Source organism: Taudactylus pleione, unplaced genomic scaffold (genome assembly GCF_031769625.1).
Source record: "Taudactylus pleione unplaced genomic scaffold, aTauple2 ptg000044l, whole genome shotgun sequence".
NCBI lineage: Eukaryota > Metazoa > Chordata > Amphibia > Anura > Myobatrachidae > Taudactylus > Taudactylus pleione.
Window position 1 is genome coordinate 3,172,273 of NW_028284446.1, and position 20,932 is coordinate 3,193,204.

Below are 20,932 nucleotides of genomic sequence, written 5' to 3' on the forward strand. Positions count from 1 at the left end.
AAAGTATCCATAGGGGACCTGTGAAAAAAAACATACTCACCATCTCCTATGCGAGGTTCTGTCCTCTTCGTTCCAAAGTAGGCATCCCCGGACTTGGCAAAAAAAAAAAACGAAAACGCGATCCACGAACTTAGTACCGTTCTATAGAACGGTACTTCCCGAATGAGAGCTTAGCGGCGGGGTATCACCATGGAAACCCCGCTGCTAAGCGTTCATTGGCTGAGAGAGGTCATCTCCCGTCTCTCAGCCAATGAACGGCTCCCTCCATTGTAGTCAATGGTGGGAACCGCAGGGTAAACTTTAATAACCTTGCGGCTCCCAGCATTGACTACAATGGAGGGAGCCGTTCATTGGCTGAGAGACGGGAGATGACCTCTCTCAGCCAATGAACGCTTAGCAGCGGGGTTTCCATGGTGATACCCCGCCGCTAAGCTCTCATTCGGGAAGTACCGTTCTATAGAACGGTACTAAGTTCGTGGATCGCGTTTTCGTTTTTTTTTTTTGCCAAGTCCGGGGATGCCTACTTTGGAACGAAGAGGACAGAACCTCGCATAGGAGATGGTGAGTATGTTTTTTTTCACAGGTCCCCTATGGATACTTTACCGGACAAGTGGACCGATGCTACAGGGTTACATAGGTGAGTATGTGTACATGTGTGTGTGTGTATGTATGTTTAATAAACTTATACTGTCACGGTGTGTGTGTCCTGTGTTTTTTTAAACATTTTTTTTACAGGTGAACTACAGGTACTAGTGGGCCCTTAATGCCCTGCATGCTGGTACTTGTGGTTCTCCAAGTACCAGCATGCGGGGCAGGCTAGCTGGGACTTGCAGTTCTACTTGTAAAGACAATGTTTGATATTCTTTATTTACACCACACCACACAATCAACCCGCCACCCACCGCCACCAGGGGTGGCGGGGATAGCCCCGGGCTATCAGCCTGGGCCTGGGGTGCCCTGGAGAGGGTGACCCCTTTATTGGGGGGGTCCCCAGCTCTCCAGGGATCCCCGGCCTGGGCTGACTAGCGGTCAGGGCTGATGCTGCGGCTGGGGGGCCCGGTGAAAGGGCTCCCCTGGCTGTGGCATCAGCCCCCCGCTAGAAAAAGTCCAGTGCTGGTTCTGGAACATACAGGGGAACCCTACTCATTTTTTTCCCCTGTATTTCCAGAACCAGGACCGGATCAGAGCCCAGAGCTGGTTGCGCAGAATACGGGGGACCCCTACGTCGTTTGTCCCCCGTATTTTGGCAACCAGCTCTGGTTCTGACTAGCCCGGTGCTGGTTGTGTTTAAGTACAGGGGACCCCTACGTCGTTTGTCCCCTGTATTTAAGCACACCCAGCACTGGGTCACTAATGCCCGGGGCTGGTTGCTCTTTTTTTGGGGGGGGGCACGCCATTTTTTTCTCTTTTTACACAGGTTTTTTTTTTTTTATTTACCACAGCAGCACAGACGGGTCTCACGGACCCGTTAGTGCTCTGTGTCAATCACACAGATGCATGTAGCACGGATCTCACGAGTCCGTGCTACATGCAAATGAGCACCATAATGCTGATTGGCTGAGAGCCGTGACAGACGGCTCTGTCAGCCAATCAGCACTTTGCCCATTAAAGGCAAAGGCATTTTTTTTTAAATGGCCGCTCGAGGCAAAACCTCGAGATCCGACAGCAGATCTCGAGGTTTTGCCTCGGGAGAGGGATCCGGGGCAGACAGGGAGATCCGAGCTTGGGCTCGGATCGCCCCGGATGCCCGAAGTTCGGGTGGGTTCGGTTCTCAGGGAACCGAACCCGCTCATCCCTAATATATTTATATATATATATATATATATATATATATGTACATAAATTTTGACCTTAGAGCGACTGGCTAGTTGGTTAAAGTTAATAAATAATGTTTTATAAAAATCAATCTGTACAAAGATATATATACATATGTATAATTTAAATAATGTGCTAAGCCAAGAAGTGCAAGTGCTGTAAGTGTAATATTAGTGCAAAAATGTTCAATGCAATATTCAATGTGTGTATATATATATATATATATATATATATATATATACAAATAAAGTGCAAAATGCTAAAATTTTCATGTAGTGTAACTAATTCACTTATTGCATTGAAGTGTATAATGTGTAAAATCAGCAAAGATGCATGCAATCAATAAATATTTAAAATGCAAAAAGATTTAATATTACAACTTAGAATAAAAACATCACTTGCATGATAAAAGCAAGATACAGAAACAATTAATACAAAAATATATAAAATAATTTAAAACACCATAAAAAAAGGAAATATAGGTAGAGCAGCTTATCTGAGGTAGAAACTTAGTAGTTCATGTGGCAGGCAAAAACAAACCCAATGTCTTTCATCGTTTCAAGACTTCATCAAGGGAGTAGTGTTTGGTTATGGGGTCTGTATCTTTATACCCCCCTGCAAGGGACTGATTAAGGAGCATTTAACCTCAGTATCCGGTTCCCGCCCCCTTCATGATATGGACAGGACTCAAAATAGGCTATTTAGCTGCTGTTTCTTAAGGCACTCAGTGGAGCCAAACTAGTGGCAAAATCATGTATGAATCTGCAGTAATAATCCACCAGACCAAGGAATGTTGTGATTTACATTTAGGCTACAAGAGGACTGCTTCCACCTTACTGGGCCGAGGTTTAACTTGCCCCCTGCCTACAATATATCTCAAATATTTAGCATCCACCATTCCAATGGCACATTTCTCAGGGTTAACGGTAAACCCATGTGCCCGTAAAGACTGTAACATTGACTCTACCGATGAAGATGTGACTCCCAGTCAGAGCCAAAGATGACGATGACGATATCGTTTAAATATGCAGCTGCATACTCCCTGTGAGACCAAAGCAACTTATTGATAGCCCTCTGGAAATTTGCTGGCGCTCCATGCAAACCAAAAGGCAGCATTTTGTACTGGAACAAACCCTCTGGGGTAGAGAAGGCTGTTTTTGCTTTAGCAGCTTCAGTCAAAGGAATCTGCCAAATTTTATAAAAACAGAAAAATGAGATCCTGGTAGGACAATTAAAGAGCTCCGCTTTAAGGGAGGTCACCTCCTGGCCAAATCGAGAAAGACCACTGTCAAACAGATATTCAAAAAGGCTAACTATTACATTCGAAAAGAAAACTGTGTCAGCACTTAAGATGCCAATAAAACCGGAATCAGCAACATGGAGAATTGCTCCGTGATTATGCTCTTAGTCTTCAGGAGGCCTTGAAGGCCATTCAGCAAGTGGATGAAGATGAAGTGCAGGACACTGACAAAACCTTAATTGATCAGTTCACGGAAGGCGTGAGGGAAGAACTAGTGAAATTCCAGTTAAGATTGTTGCAGCGACAAGATCCAGAAGCAACATTTTTGGATTTTAAAGAGATGACCATCTGTGTTGTAGGAGAAAATACTGGGTCAGGAAATTGGGAGCGGGACCTGCAAACAGCAAACAGCATCAGCGACCTAAAGCAATCAGCAATTTAAAGTGGACCAATTGGAATCCTTAAGCAAACAAGTAGCCAAACTTGCCAAGGAAATACAATCCTTAAAAGCAGGTGAGCAGGAAGATCCAGTCAGATGAGGAGCTGAGAGGAGGCCCTACAAAGAAAATTGGAGAAACCCAGAGTGACAGGAGCGACGGTCCACAGATCAGTTCAACCAACAGGGGCGCCCTATCTGTCGGCGATGTTGTCAAAGTGGACACCTGGAATGTGAATGCCACGCGGAGGCGTTAAACTCCGAAGTTCTGAGGCTGAGGAACAACCCCCAGGAAGAATAGAGATACTAGGTCCACTCTTGGCAGAAGGACAACCCAGAACTACGATTCCACTCAATAATAAATCCACAAGCGCAAGTAGAATTCTGGGTCAGTTTGTGTGGTTGAATGTGCAACGTAGATATGGTTTTATAAACCCAAATGACACCATAGTGGATGTGTTTGTGCACTGTATGGCCATTATGAAGAGCAACCTCAGGAACTACCTGTGCAGTGTGGGAGATGGAGAGATGGTTGAGTTCGACATTGTGATTGCAGAGAAAAATGCTAAAGCCACAAATACAACTGGTCCTGGAGGTGTTCCCGTACATGGCAGCCAATATGCAGCTCATCACAACTGGCGTTATCCTTCTGGCAAAATGTATCGCAAATGGAAGTCAAACAGAAGAAGCTACCATGTTCCTACTCAATCTCATGAACACACATGGCAACAACCCAGTGTTCCCATGCCCAGTGAAAATAAGGAAGTTAAAAAATTAGACAAAGGGGTTGGAACAGATATCGAGTAGTCAGGGATAGAATACCTAGTGAACAGCCTAGATGTGGAACTGTTTGCGCACAAGGAAATGGTACCTAACCCAGGAATGAGGCAGCACCATGGTACAGATATTCTGCTCTCCCGGCAAGAGTTGTTACCTCCAGGTCAAAGTGGAGTGAACAACAGTGATGATGTGATCTCGGATAAACAGTTGGAGTCTAATTCCACTGATCCTGAAGAAGATGCAAGTGGAGTCACTGGCTCACCCATGGTAGAGAGGTCAGGTTCACCTGCAGAACAGAACCCTACCAATTTCCCAGTAATTTGGAAGAGTGTCAACACTCTGGGCCCCAAAGAAACATCTCCTGAAGCCATCATGGGAGAAATGGGACTCAGACGTTCCAAGAGAAGCACAAAAGGGATCCTACCTCTTAGATATAGAGACTAATTAAAGGTTTAAAGGTTATATGAATGTAATTTGTTACGTGAAAAAAGTTTTGTTACTTGCAAAACAAATGGTCTTCCTATGTGTAATATTGTGTAACAAACCAATTGCTACTTTATATTGTTGAAACTCTGAAGGTTAATACATGAGGACACGTATGATTTTAGGGGGGGAAGTAAAATTTGTGCCCAAATAGGTATTCCCCAATTTTTTTAAATTATATATAGATATAACTGCCCCATTTACTATAGTTGCAGGGCTGGTGAACTCTGTTTGACCCCCTGTCTCCCTGAGGCTCCTGAGCCTGTGCAGCCAGGGGGGGAAGATTGTACAGCTAGCCAGCAACCTAGAAACACGAGAAAATGGCCCCCTGTTTATTGGCCCCCTTGGTTGCAGGGCAAAGAGCCCGCAAGGTGTGTTGTCACTGGAGCCCCCTGGCCAACGAGAAGTCTGAACCGACCCGAGGAGGAGGGACTAAAGTATTTAATAACAATTCCCCGGAGAACAGAGGAAAGCTTGCCGGGCTGCTGTGAGGATCCCCGTTGTGGGGGAGAAGGATTGCGGGATGGTGCGGGGAGTGCTGCTAAACCTGTCAGCCCCTAAGATAGTGCCACCGGTACAAGAGGATTGGAGCACCGCAGGACCAGGGCATCCCACAGATGACACCCGAGGGAAGACGGACCATGCACATACAGCTGACACTCACCGACTGCTCTGGACTGCTGGAGGGGAAAAGGAGTTGCTGATGCTGATTGTACTTCTGCTGAGGACAGCTGGGAGAACCAAAGGTCTCAACCCCAAGAAGATCCCACTCACCATGGGCTGTTCAGAAGAGTGCCCACAGACCAGAGGTCCCCAGCCGAGGAGCCTGTGACCATTGGTGGAGCCAGAAGATTGCTGCCTGGAGCTGGACGCAGTCACCACTCTGAGGGAACCCTGCTGCCAGGAAAACCCTGCAAGGAACCCGAGTGTACTGCTGGCCAGCAGCAGGCAACGAAGAAGGCAGCTGCTGACGAGGTGAGAGGCTGCTGATACCCTGTTGCTGCTGAGATCATGGCCACCATCAGCCCCTGCCTGCTCAGTCCCCCTGAAACCATGGAGCTGCCTGCAAGTGGAGAGGAACCCAGTGTCTACCTAGCTGCAACGAACACATAGTACCGATGCGGAAGAGCCCTTTGCTGAGGAGAGGACCTGTGCTGCCCAGAGGAGACTGCCGCTGAAGGAAGAGGATCTTACAGGGGTGATTGCACGTCGCCATGATTACAAAGCACTTCAGGCATCACTAGTAGCCCATTGCTAGCTGCCCGCAACTGGATCCTAGTAGTGCAGCGCAGCCCGGTGCAGTGCTTTGCATCCTGGGCTGTGCTATTGCTGTATCACGGGAATCGTGTTGGGTGGAAGAGCCCCTGCTAGTGGTGAGACAGCGCATACCCATTAACCCCTTCCCCAGTGTCTCTATTAGTGGGTCCCTTGTCTTCACCTTGGTACCTGCCGCCGCGCAGGGTTTGCACAGTACTTACTCTAGGCCCAATCAGGGGGTTTATGCGTTGATAGCCTATCATTGTCTCATCTCCCCTTCATAGTGCTTTAAATTAGGTAGGGTGTGTAACAAGGGGGAAGTAGGGATAGGATGCCCCTATTTTTGTCCTCAATTCATTGCTTTTTTGGTGTAGTACTTTTCTTGTGAACATCCAGCTCATGCTAGGAGGGGACATGATATGACTATTGTGTCAGCTCATGTCTGATGCAACTGTTTCTGTGATGAGATATGCAAATGCTGGTTGTCTTGCAATGGAAAGTATGGTCATTTGCTAATGTTATGTCAATGTTTAATTCTCTAATGATGTTGTGATGATATGTTTGAATGCTGGTTTTCTCACCATGAAATGCATGATCATTTGCTAATGTTATATTAGAGTGTGCTGCATAGGCTGCCATGATACCAGCTTACCTGTTCTCTCTGCTAATCTCTCTGTGAACCCCAAAAGCCTGCAGTAATCTCGCAACTGTTGTATTGTTGGACAGTATTTGCTACAAGTAAAACTGCACACTCAAAGGCCTGTGTGAGATTCCTGTCATTGAGCGTAACTCATGCTGCATAGACTGCCTTGTTCTCAGCTTACCTGCTTTCACTATCAGCTCACCTGTGCACCCCAAAAGCCGGCAGCAATTGTTCATTTGTTGGAAACTGTGGACCTAATTCAGAGCCGCTCGCAAGCAGCTCGATGGTTCCCTACTGCACAAGCGCCGCTTCTGTCATGCACGTGCGCAACTGAACTTCAGTCACTGTGGGGCTCGCTACAAGATGGGGTGGCTGCCGATGGTGAGTGACAGCTCGCCCCGTTTTGTAGGCGGGTAGGGGGGGTGGCTGCACAAAAGCAGGCATTCCCTTAGGAACGTCTGGTGTTTGTGGGAGGACCTACTGACATCACTAGTGTTGTCAGTAGTGGACTTCCTGCTCTATTAGAGCAGGGAGTCCACTCAGGCTTGCGGCTGCCGAGACCCTACCCTAGGGTCTCATCGCAAGACCGATGGTCATGATAATCGCGATTGTCTCCAGCCCACTTGCACAAGCTGTGGGTGGAGACCCACAGCTTTGCGAGCAGCCTGGAGTAAAAAACAAACAAACAAAAAGCCCACAGACCCTGCGGCAGTGAGCGGGTCTCAATCAGGGCCTGTGTGTTATGCTGAACTTTGGCCTACTACAAGTAAAACTGCACACTAGGAAAGCTTACCTTACCCATGTTTCCCGTCATTGACCGTAATGCATGATGCAAGACTGCCTTTTTCTCAGCTTACCTGCTTTCTCTATCAGCTGACCTGTGTACCCCAAAAACCTGGAGCAATTGTTTATTTGTTGGAAACTGTGTGTTGTGCTGAACTTTGGCCTTCTACATGTAAAACTGCACACTAGAAAAGCTTGCCTGTGTTTCTCGTCATTGACCATAATGCATTCTACACATACTACCTTTGTCCTCACCTTACCTGCTTTTACTACCAGCTCGCCTGTGAACCCCAAAAGCCTACAGAGGTCACGCATTATTGTAATTACTGTGCTTTGCTGAACTTTGGTCTGCTACAAGTAACGCTGCACATTAGCAAGGCCTACTAGTGTTTCGTAACATTGTATGAATTGCATTTGCTTAGGTTACTTAATATTTAAAGTAAGTTGAGTATACTTAAATTTGATTATGCTTAAATTCATTATAATTTGCTTAGGTTACTTAATATTTAAAGTAAGTTGAGTATACTTAACTTTGCTTGTGCTTAAAGTTATTGTCACTTGTGTGACCTTTTATTCACTATAAAAAGGCTGTAAAGTATATTGTAACTGTATTTATCCATAAGAAAACCAAGATTGTGTGTTGGTTTATTGTTGCAAATTCTGTCATGTTCAAATCTATTTCTTTCAAATAAAACTACACGCTGTGTTCAAAGAATACTTGCCTTCCGCATCTGGTCTGCTAAAAAGGGGTTATCACTCAGGCTTGCCTCTCTGTCACGGTGTATTTTACCTCAATGACGGGGAGTTCGGCCACAAGAAAGCATAACAATCACACCTGAACCTGGTTCTTTTGGTGCATCACTAAAGATATTCCCAGAGCATCACACTGCCATCACCGGCCATACAATTGGGACACAAACTGAACGATATTAGGATCTTGGCATGGCTGTTGCTCCCACCATACTTTTAACACAACTAAAATCCAATATGAGATCCCCGACTTGGCTTTATCAGCTTATCAGGTGAGAATGCTTTGGCCCTGGAAACCCGGTAATAGGGTCTCCTTGCTGTAGCATTACACCCTGGTCGGTTTGGGTCCGGTGTTGGTTTTAAATAAAGGGGGACCTCTACCCATTTTTATGGTGGAACCCTATTTGTTTTGTTCCTCGTAATTTTTGGAACCAGGACTGGCTGGTTATGCTTTTGGGGGGGGATCCTACAGGTATTACTGCTTGCTCGGGAGAGTTAGGCAGAGAGAAAACTCTGCAATCTCAGGAGAGTAATCTCCTTCAAAACGTTCTACTCGGGGGAGATATCTCGTTCTGCTTCACCATCGGCCAACTCGATGTGCCTCAAATCGCATGTTGGTAAATTTGAGAGTTTAAAAGTGAAAAAATCACCTGAGTTCTGGCGAGGTCCAGCGAGATTAATCTCATTATAAATTGGGACAATCTCGATTCTTAGTAAATTTACCCTTAGGGGTCTTACACGATGGTTCCTTGTGATTGTTACAGAATCTGAGTATGAGGGATAATGCATACAAAAAAGACAAATAAAAAAAAACTGATCGTTTGTAAAGCCATTGAAATAGTCAGTCTATATTGGATACATTTTCCGGGGTCTTCTTATTGGAGCATGTGATAAGCAAATAATGTGCATTTCGATGTAAGCACGGGACCTGTCCAGATAAAGTAGTTATATAACCTTTGATTGACATTTTAAGTGTTTATCTTAAAGAGATTTTGGTTAGCAAAATGTATTACTTGTTAGAAAAGCATTAGTTTTGTGTGTACAACAAAAAATTACTTCAGAACAGTTATGAACAATAGCGCAATATAATAAAACAAAAAAATGATAATGTTACAAAGTGATTTAAAAGGGATCGACTAATACTGTGTTGCAGTGACAATAATTTTGTGCAACATAGGGCCTGATTCAGTGCCGAACGCTCTGACCAGAGTGCTCGCTCTGAATCAGGGCCCTCCTCCATGAAAATGGAGCTGCCTCCTGGCCGCTCGCATAGCTGTGGGTGACCACCCACAGCTTATGCGAGCGTCCATGATGATGGTCGCGATGGTCTTGACCATCGCAACCATCGGGCTTGCGACGGAGACCCTGCGGTAGGGTCTCGCTGCCGCAAGCCCAGGAGTGATTTTGGCTCTATCAGAGCCAAAATCACTCCCACTGACATCACTAGTGATGTCAGTGGGGCCGGCTTCAGACGGTAGGTGTTCCCATGGGAACGCCTCAGTCTGGCAGGCACGCCCCCGGCACGCCCACCAAAGGGAGCGTGCTGTCAATCAACTTCGACAGCACGCCCCCTTTGGTGCGAGATCCGGAGCGATGGAGAGCCCGTCGCTCGCCGGGTCTCGCGCATGCGCACAACGGAGCTCCCTCCGTCGTGCGCATGCGCAGTGGGGGAACATCGACCTGCTTGCAAGTGTCCTGCGCTCGCGAGCGGGTCTGAATGACCCCCATAGTTCACAGTAAACATTTATAACTATTAAAATAGCATGGCTCTCTCTGCAAATCAGCGCTTCCATCCCAGGAGACACACCACTTTGATGGAAAGTGTGTTATATTACTTGGTACATGAAATTGTAAACAAAAAATAAAATCTTTTTTTTTTTTTTTAGTGCTTGAGCATGGCAGTTTTCCACAGTTTCACAATATAATTCTTACCTAGCTGTAGCCAGTCCCAGGGCCTGATTCAGTTTATTACCGCAGTTTTCTGATTATCAGAAAACTGGGCATGTGCAGAAAGAGTCATGTGATCTTGTTCATAGACCCCCCCATGCTGCAGCATGATTGTCATGGGGAGCAGAGTGAGGGTATGCCTGGCCAACGATTCCCAGAAAGGAGAGCGTGTATCCCTCATTTTCAAGGATTGCCTAGGTCAGGGTCTACTTTGGTGGATGCAGATTTCCTGGCCTCGCAGGGTGCCAGCCTGGGTAAGCTGAAACTTACTAAGGCTGGCCAGTGCTGCCACCATGGCCAAGGGTCGAGATGGTGATCCGAGGCAGCATCTACAGACACAGCAATTGGATTGCTTTTGATGTTAGGAGGTGTATGCTTTGTATAGACGCCTCCTGCAGTATTTTAATATTTTCTGGATGGTATTGCACAATTGCAAAGAAGCCAGCCTCCTTATATATATATACAGTCAGGTCCATAAATATTGGGACATTTACATAATTTTCAGATTTTGGCCTCTATTCACCACCACAATGGTTTTGAAATGAAACAAACAAGATGTGCTTTAACTGCAGACTTTCAGATTTATTTTGAGGGTAATTACATCCAAATCGGGTGAACGGTGAAGGAATTACAACAGTTTCAATATGTGCCTCCCACTTTTTAAGGGGCCAAAAGTAATGGGACTATCAACTCAAAAGCTGTTTCATGGACAGGTGTGGGCTATTCCCTCATTATTTCATTATCAATTAAGCAGGTAAAAGGTTTGGAGTTGATTCTAGGTTTGACATTTGCATTTGGAATTTTTGCTGTCAACTCTCAATATGAGATCCAAAGAGCTGTCACTATCAGTGAAGCAAGCCATCATTAGGCTGAAAAATCAAAACAACCCCATCAGAGAGATAGCAAAAACATTAGGTGTGGCCAAATCAACTGTTTGGAACATTCTTAAAAAGAAAGAACGCACCGGAGAGCTCAGCAACACCAAAAGACCCGGAAGACCACGGAAAACAACTGTGGTGGATGGCAAAAGAATTATTTCCCTGGTGAAGAAAAACCCCTTCACAACAGTTGGCCAAATCAAGAACACTCTCCAGGAGGTAGATGTATATGTGTCAAAGTCAACAATCAAGAGAAGACTTCACAAGAGTGAATATAGAGGGTTCACCACAAGATGCAAACCATTGGTGAGCCACAAAAACAGGAAGACCAGATTAGAGTTTGCCAAACAACATCTAAAAAAGCCATTACAGTTCTGGAACAACATCCTATTCACAGATGAGACAAAGATCAACTTGTACCAGAGTGATGGGAAGAGAAGAGAAGGAAAGGAACTGCTCATGATCCAAAACATACCACCTCATCAGTGAAGCATGGTGGTGGTAGTGTCATGGCGTGGGCATGTATGGCTGCCAATGGAACTGGTTCCCTTGTATTTATTGATGATGTGACTGCTGACAAAAGCAGAAGAATGAATTCTGAAGTGTTTCAGGCAATATTATATGCTCATATTCAGTCAAATGCTTCAGAACTCATTGGACAGCGCTTCACGGTGCAGATGGACAATGACCCGAAGCATACTGCAAAAGCAACCAAAGAGTTTTGTAAGGCTAAAAAGTGGAATGTTGTGCAATGGCCAAGTCAATCCCCTGACCTGAATCCGATTGAGCATGCATTTCACTTGATGAAGACAAAACTGAAGGGAAAATGCCCCAAGAACAAGCAGGAACTGAAGACATTTGCAGTAGAGGCCTGGCAGAGCATCACCAGGGATGAAACCCAGTGTCTGGTGATGTCTATGCGTTCCAGACTTCAGGCTGTAATTGTCTGTAAAGGATTTGCAACAAAGTATTAAAAAGTGAAAGTTAGATTTAGGATTGTTTAGTTTGTCCCATTACTTTTGGCCCCTTAAAAAGTGGGAGGCACATATAGAAACCGTTGTAATTCCTACACCGTTCACCTGATTTGGATGTAATTACCCTCAAATTAAATCTGAAAGTCTACAGTTAAATCACATCTTGTTTGTTTCATTACAAAGCCATTGTGGTGGTGAATAGAGGACAAAATATGAAAATTCTGTCAATGTCCCAATATTTATGGACCTGACTGTAAATCCCAATGGCGGCACTCCGGATAAATAAATCAAGTACACAGCATAGCTATATGTAGCAACATTTCAGCGCTTCTGCGCTTTTATATATATAAAACAAAGGGTGGCGGACGTCACTCCGGGGCTGAACACTCAAATATAAATACAAACTACAATTGTGGTGGTCAACGTTTCAGAGCTCCATACTCTTTTAGCAAGACTATGGCCCTCATTCAGAGCCGTACGCTCTGAGCAGAGCGCACGCTCTGAATGAGGGCCGCCCTCCCTGAAAATGGAGCGTCCTCCTGGACGCTCGTATAGCTGTGGGTCACCACCCACAGCCTATATGAGCGTGCATTTTGATGGCCGCGATGGTCGTGACCATCGCGACCATCGAAACTGTGAGCCGAAGCCTGCGGTTGAGGTTTTCAACTGCAAGCTCCGGAGTGATTTTGGCTCTATCAGAGCCAAAATCACTCCCACTGACATCACTAGTGATGTCAGTGGCCAGCTTCTGACGGGAGGCGTTCCCGTGGGAACGCCCCCGTCAGGGAGGCACGCCCCCGGCACGCCCACCAAAGGGGGCGTGCTGTCAGTCAACATAGACAGCACGCCCCCTTTGATCAGACACAACGAGCGAAGGACTTTCCTTCGCTCGTCGTGTCTGGCGCATGCGCACGACGGAGCTCCCTCCGTCGTGCGCATGCTCAGTGCATAACATCGACCCACTTGCGAGCGGACAGCCGCTCGCGAGTGGGTCTGAATCAGGCCCTATATGTATAGTCTTGATAAAAAAGTGAGGAGCTCTGAACCCTTTGTTTTGTATGAGTTATTTCTGGAGAGCCACCCGGGCCAGTTGCAGTTTTTTTTTATCTGAGTGCCGGTCTACAATATTATTCTATATACAGGTATATATATATTCATTATTGAGTTAAGAATTGAACATCCCTTTCTTGATAAATGAGAGAAATGTACTCATCTATAATTTATAGGATATTTTTACACTTGCTTCCTCATATCTTTATACATTTCCTGTAGTCACAAACCGACTAATCTCACACCAATCACCCTATATATATCCAATGCCTCTTATCTTAATTTGCACTGGTGAGAAGAGAAGCATTTAGCCATGCAACATCTGGCCCTGTTGTTCGTGACAACTCTGTGCAGTCTTCCTTACACAGGTATTATTATCAAGTATTATATATACTAGTTTCTGTGACAGTGTACAGTCATATACTTCAAAAAAGATTATGGCTTCATTTGTACCATAATATAATAACAAATTGAGTTGCAAATACTCCAGTTTAATTACCAGTAAAAGCTGTACAGAAGAGCAGGTTAATACTCTCTCCTGATTGGTGCATTACAGCAAAATATTATTAGTGTATAAATTATAAGATATGTGTTATGGCAGCTGGGTATGAGGCCATTGGAAGTCATGGTTCTAATTCCAGACAAAAATGTGTGCTGCACTTATGTGTAAAAACTAGTACAACACACAAAAGTGACGCTAGTGGCAATGGGGCCTTAGGTAACCTGTGACCAGAGGCGCAAAGAGGAGGGGGGGTACTAATTACCCGGGCCCAGGCTTGCTGGAGGGGCGCGGTGGGGGCCCTGGTCCGGCACCGCTCCCCCCTATTGCATCACAGCAGCAAAGCACACTGCTGTGTGCTGGACAACACTGGGAGATTGCTCGTGGCTGCTAAGAAGCAGCCACAGCAATCTCCTATGCCTGTGGGGGGAGCGATCAAGCTGATTGTGCCCCCCACTGGTTATGCGCCGGGCTTAGGGGGCTTCCACTTCGAGGCACTGCTAAACTTTTCTTTTTTTGTTACATAAGGTGGTGTGGGCACGCCCCCTTTTGCCCGGTGTGTGGTGCGGCTCTTGGCAGGCCTGCCTGCAACTCTATAGAACCTACGTTCCAGTGTCTCTGAGATTTGTGCAGAACAACACATGGCTGGTCTATGTTATATGATATTGCCAAACCCTTTCTGTTTCATACAATGTATATTTTTTATATTGTACCCTTGTAAGAAAATATGCTTTTTGCAATTCTGAGAAAAATCAATCACAGAAAATCAAGAGAACTAGAATCTTAGGCTCACAGTTTTGTTTAGAGATAAACTAGAGAAACCACCCAAATCCCCACTCCTAGTTATTAAAGAAAGGGACTGCCTGGATTATAATGTATTTGTTTACATAATACCTCCTGCAAATTTTACTAAGGGGAGAAAAGGGGTAAAAACGGTAAAGGCAAAGAAAATCCCTGTACATACTGTACCACTTCCCTGTATGTACTAAAGGGATTTTCTCCGCCTGTAGCCTGCAAGCGTTAAGTGCAGGCTACAATTAGGGGTGAGCGGGTTCGGATTTCTGAAATCCGAACCCCCCCGAGCCCCCCCGATCCGAGTCCGATCCGAGTCAGGCTCGACTTTTCCCGCCTGACTCGGATTCTGAAATCGAGGCAAAACGTCATCTTCCCGCCTTCCGAGTCTCGCGGGTTTTGGATCCTATATAAGGTACCCACGTCGGCGCCATTTTCTCACTCGGCTGTGGACAGTGAAGAGGGAGGGTGGGAGTTAGGGCTGTGTAGTGTAGTGTAGTGTAGTGCTGCTGTTGTCCACTACTTCAAAGTCCATAGGGGCTGGCTGTGTTGTGCTGTGCTGCTGTTGTTAATAGGGGCTGTGTCCACTACTTCAAAGTCCATAGGGGCTGGCTGGACTGTGTTGTGCAGTCAGTTCTCCATAGGGGCTGTGTCCACTCCAAAGTCCTGTGCAGTGTCCCAGTCCTAAAGAGGTGCTGTAGTGTTGTCCAGGGGGTGCTCTGTCCATCAGGGGTGCTCCCCCCAAGTGCTAAAAATATAATATATTTTCTGTGTTTGTGAATTGTGTGCGCAGTAGCCGCACGTGCATCAACAAAGTAGTGCCAAGCGTGCGCCTGTGTCATAAGTAAAGGGCCGGCTGGCTTGACCGTTAAAGGGTGCTGTAACCCCCGAAAGTACACTCCAGTCCAAACCAAAAAAAAATTATTTTCTGTGTTTGTGAATTGTGTGCGCAGTAGCCGCACGTGCATCAACAAAGTAGTGCCAAGAGTGCGCCTGTGTCATAAGTAAAGGGCCGGCTGGCTTGACCGTTAAGGGTGCTGTAACCCCTGAAAGTACACTCCAGTCCAAACCAAAAAAAAAAATATTTTCTGTGTTTGTGAATTGTGTGCGCAGTAGCCGCACGTGCATCAACAAAGTAGTGCCAAGCGTGCGCCTGTGTCATAAGTAAAGGGCCGGCTGGCTTGACCGTTAAAGGGTGCTGTAACCCCCGAAAGTACACTCCAGTCCAAACCAAAAAAAAAATTATTTTCTGTGTTTGTGAATTGTGTGCGCAGTAGCCGCACGTGCATCAACAAAGTAGTGCCAAGCGTGCGCCTGTGTCATAAGTAAAGGGCCGGCTGGCTTGACCGTTAAAGGGTGCTGTAACCCCCAAAGTACACTCCAGTCCAAACCGAAAAAAAATTATTTTCTGTGTTTGTGAATTGTGTGCGCAGTAGCCGCACGTGCATCAACAAAGTAGTGCCAAGTGTGCGCCTGTGTCATAAGTAAAGGGCCGGCTGGCTTGACCGTTAAAGGGTGCTGTAACCCCCGAAAGTACACTCCAGTCCAAACCAAAAAAAAAATTATTTTCTGTGTTTGTGAATTGTGTGCGCAGTAGCCGCACGTGCATCAACAAAGTAGTGCCAAGTGTGCGCCTGTGTCATAAGTAAAGGGCCGGCTGGCTTGACCGTTAAAGGGTGCTGTAACCCCCGAAAGTACACTCCAGTCCAAACCAAAAAAAAAATTATTTTCTGTGTTTGTGAATTGTGTGCGCAGTAGCCGCACGTGCATCAACAAAGTAGTGCCAAGCGTGCGCCTGTGTCATAAGTAAAGGGCCGGCTGGCTTGACCGTTAAAGGGTTCTGTAACCCCCAAAGTACACTCCAAACCAAAAAAATATATATTTTCTGTGTTTGTGACTTGTGTGCACTGTGGCTGCACGTGCATCAACAAAGGAGCAGCGCCAAGCGTGCACCTGTGTCCCATAAGTAAAGAGCCGGCTGGCTCATTTCTTAAAGGGTGGTGTAACCCACAAAGTGCACTACTCTCCAGCAAAAATAAAAAAATATTTTCTGTGTTTGTGTGCGCTTTAGCCGCACGTATATATATCAATATAACATAAATGGAGGACCAAACTTTCTCTGATAAAAATAAAATAGGGAAAGATCAAGAACCACTTCCTACTAGTGCTGTTGCTGCTGCTGGGAGTTGTTCATCATCCCAGAGAGGAAGTAGGAACATCACTACTTTTACTAAACAATTGACCCTCCAACAGTCCCTAGCGATGAGGATGAAGTACGACAGCAGTCATCCTGAAGCAAAACGTATAACTGAGGCCTTGACTGCTATGTTGGTGTTAGACGTGCGTCCGGTATCCGACATTAGTGCAGTGGGATTTAGACAATTGATGGAGGTAGTGTGTCCTCGGTTCCAAATCCCGTCTAGATTCCACCTGCATCCTCAAAGCAGCAGCGACAAGCGTGCGTCTGTCTGTTAAAGGGTGGTGACACCCTCAAAGTGTGCTACACAAACAATTAAAATATTGTTCTTTTTTTTTCTGTCTTTGTGAAATGTGTGGGCTGTAGCCGCACCTGCATCCTTAAAGCAGCGGCGACAAGCGTGCGTCTGTCTGTTAAAGGGTGGTGACACCCTCAAAGTGTGCTACACAAACAATTAAAATATTGTTCTTTTTTTTTCTGTCTTTGTGAATTGTGTGGGCTGTAGCCGCACTTGCATCCTCAAAGCAGCAGCGACAAGCGTGCGTCTGTCTGTTAAAGGGTGTTGTAACTCTCAAAGTGCTCCAAAAAATCAAAAAAATTTTTTTAATGTGTTTGTGACTTGTGTGCGATGTAGCCACACTTGCATCCTCAAAGCAGCAGCGACAAGCGTGCGTCTGTCTGTTAAAGGGTGGTGACACCCTCAAAGTGTGCTACACAAACAATAAAAATATTCTTCTTCTTTTTTCTGTCTTTGTGAATTGTGTGGGCTGTAGCCGCACCTGCATCCTTAAAGCAGCAGCGACAAGCGTGCGTCTGTCTGTTAAAGGGTGGTGTAACTCACGAAGTGCTCCAAAATATAAAAAACTATTTTTGTAATGTGTTTGTGACTTGTGTGCAATGTAGCCGCACTTGCATCCTCAAAGCAGCAGCGACAAGCGTGCGTCTGTCTGTTAAAGGGTGGTGACACCCTCAAAGTGTGCTACACAAACAATTAAAATATTGTTCTTTTTTTTTCTGTCTTTGTGAATTGTGTGGGCTGTAGCCGCACTTGCATCCTCAAAGCAGCAGCGACAAGCGTGCGTCTGTCTGTTAAAGGGTGGTGACACCCTCAAAGTGTGCTACACAAACAATAAAAATATTCTTCTTCTTTTTTCTGTCTTTGTGAATTGTGTGGGCTGTAGCCGCACCTGCATCCTTAAAGCAGCAGCGACAAGCGTGCGTCTGTCTGTTAAAGGGTGGTGTAACTCACGAAGTGCTCCAAAAAATAAAAAACTATTTTTTTAATGTGTTTGTGACTTGTGTGCGATGTAGCCGCACTTGCATCCTCAAAGCAGCAGCGACAAGCGTGCGTCTGTCTGTTAAAGGGTGTTGTAACTCTCAAAGTGCTCCAAAAAATCAAAAAAATTTTTTTAACGTGTTTGTGACTTGTGTGCGATGTAGCCACACTTGCATCCTCAAAGCAGCAGCGACAAGCGTGCGTCTGTCTGTTAAAGGGTGGTGACACCCTCAAAGTGTGCTACACAAACAATAAAAATATTCTTCTTCTTTTTTCTGTCTTTGTGAATTGTGTGGGCTGTAGCCGCACCTGCATCCTTAAAGCAGCAGCGACAAGCGTGCGTCTGTCTGTTAAAGGGTGGTGTAACTCACGAAGTGCTCCAAAAAATAAAAAACTATTTTTTTAATGTGTTTGTGACTTGTGTGCGATGTAGCCGCACTTGCATCCTCAAAGCAGCAGCGACAAGCGTGCGTCTGTCTGTTAAAGGGTGGTGACACCCTCAAAGTGTGCTACACAAACAATAAAAATATTCTTCTTTTTTCTGTCTTTGTGAATTGTGTGGGCTGTAGCCGCACCTGCATCCTTAAAGCAGCAGCGACAAGCGTGCGTCTGTCTGTTAAAGGGTGGTGACACCCTCAAAGTGTGCTACACAAACAATTAAAATATTGTTCTTTTTTTTTCGGTCTTTGTGAAATGTGTGGGCTGTAGCCGCACCTGCATCCTTAAAGCAGCAGCGACAAGCGTGCGTCTGTCTGTTAAAGGGTGGTGACACCCTCAAAGTGTGCTACACAAAGAATAAAAATATTCTTCTTCTTTTTTCTGTCTTTGTGAATTGTGTGGGCTGTAGCCGCACTTGCATCCTCAAAGCAGCAGCGACAAGCGTGCGTCTGTCTGTTAGAGGGTGGTGTAACCCTCAAAGTGTGCTCCACAAACAATAAAAATATTCTTTTTTTTTTTCTGTCTTTGTGAATTGTGTGGGCTGTAGCCGCACTTGAATCCTCAAAGCAGCAGCCACAAGCGTGCGTCTGTCTGTTAAAGGATTACATCGGTGACGGCATCCAAGTAGGCATGTCAGACAGTCCGTACCTGTACTGGCAGGAAAAAGAAGCAATTTGGAGGTCCCTGTACAAACTGGCTCTATTTTACCTGAGTTGCCCCCCCTCCAGTGTGTACTCCGAAAGAGTGTTTAGTGCAGCCGGGAACCTTGTTAGCGAAAGGCGTAGGAGGTTGCTTCCACAAAATGTGGAGAAGATGATGTTCATAAAATGAATGATCAACTCTTCCAGGGAGACCAGCCTCCAGAACGTACAGAGGGACCTGTGGTTCCAGCAGGGACGAATTAATACTCTGTGAGGATGAGGATGTACATAACACTGAAGAGGGTGAGGAATCTGTGGATGAGGAGGATGAGGACGACTTCTTGCCTCCGTAGAGCCAGTTTGTGCAAGGACAGATTAATTGCCAGCTTGTTTTGTGGGGGCCCAAACGAACCAATCATTTCAGCCACAGTTGTGTGGCAGACCCTGGCACTGAAATGATTGGTTTGTTAAAGTGTGCATGTCCTGTTTATACAACATAAGGGTGGGTGGGAGGGCCCAAGGACAATTCCATCTTGCACCTCTTTTTTTTCTTTGCATTATGTACAGTTTGGGGCCTAGTTTTTCAATGCCATCCTGTCTGCCACTGCAGTTTCACGCCTAGATGGGTCACGTGTTTGTGCCGCCCACTCGTGTCGCTTAGCATAGTCATCCAGCTACCTCGGTGCAACCTTTTGGACATAAAAACACTATTGTGAGGTGTGAGGTATTCAGAATAGACTGGAAATGAGTGGAAATTAAGGTTATTGAGGTTAATAATAGCATAGGAGCAGAAAAACCTACAAATTCTGTGATTTTAGCTGTTTTTATGCTTTTTTTCAAAAAAATACAGATCCAAAACACAAAACCCAGAACCCAAAACACGGAAGGGTGGTTTTGGCAAAACCAATCCAGATCCAAAACACGAAGAAAGATCCAGATCCAAAACCAAAACACAAAACACGAAAAGTGGCCGGTGCACACCCCTAGCTACAATATTGTGCTGCACCTGGATCACTTAGCGCTGCCATAGCCATCTATGGCAGTGCTAAGTGTCCCAGGTGTTACTAAGAGGAGATGAGAGGTCACTCACCATTGTGTGTCTTCCCCAGCACTGGCTTTATCTCCTCTTGCTGCCATAATCTGCCTCCTGCACTGAAGAAGCAGGATCTGAGCTCTGTCCGTTTAAAAAAGTTTGGAGAAAAGAAAAGTCTCACTGCTACAGCATTGCGGCAGGGAGGGTGAGTCCAGTCTCCTGCTCTGCTGCCTGTCATCATCGAGGGCTGACTTTTCACTCACCCTCTTCAGCAGGACATTTCTAAGTACAAGTCGCAGTAGCTCCCTCCTGCTAAGCACAGATAACAGGCGAAGGAGGAGCAGATTTAACACTGCGGTATGTGTAGTCTTAGTACATATGTAACCCTTTTTCTTTCTGGGTCAATAAATTGTGCCTCCACCCAACCTTTATTTTATAATGATTCTCAAGGGGATGGCTTGGGTCGTCCCCCACCAACACATTAAGTAATAAGACACTTTCTTATAATGTTAGGACAACTCACAAAATAAATATTATGACTAAAATAAATAATAGTTTATTTGTCCGGAACACTTCTCCTCTGCGATTCACCTAGGATTAATAATGGTATCATGCAATACAAGGTTAATGAATAGTACAACAATAATAATAATTTAGATACTTTAACTAAATTAATGTAATTATTCCCCTCTAGTTTTCATCTTACATGGCCACACCTATAAATCTACATTGGTGAACTTTATATTAAGTAGGCTTTATAACTCCTGATAGGATCCTTTGATCCCCTTAGCGTCTTACTTAGTTATATGATACCCTTCAACTCTTAATAGAAACCTCCCCCTTGTACCTGCTGAGTATACAATTTACTCCCGTATGCTAATTGACTCAAACTAATTAATCACTCTACACAGCCCTTCCTAATAACTATACACATAACTCTATTAATATTTCAATACCATAGTATTGTGATATTGCTTTAAATATAATTGTAGATGTCTATTATCAGTTTCCACTAGCTTT

At 45.3% G+C, this 20,932-nt stretch overlaps 1 protein-coding gene across 1 annotated transcript in view; it reads left to right on the top strand.

Annotated features, from left to right (window-relative positions):
- Positions 1–5,074: 5,074 nt before the first annotated feature.
- The window catches only part of LOC148537745 (mast cell protease 1A-like), a 72,847-nt gene continuing 56,989 nt past the window's right edge, over positions 5,075–20,932 (top strand). The window contains exons 1-3 of the mRNA XM_088460396.1: positions 5,075–5,241; positions 5,486–5,729; positions 10,241–10,388. Of these exons, the coding sequence (XP_088316522.1) occupies positions 5,075–5,241; positions 5,486–5,729; positions 10,241–10,388 (559 nt within the window). The remainder of the gene's footprint in view (positions 5,242–5,485; positions 5,730–10,240; positions 10,389–20,932) is intronic.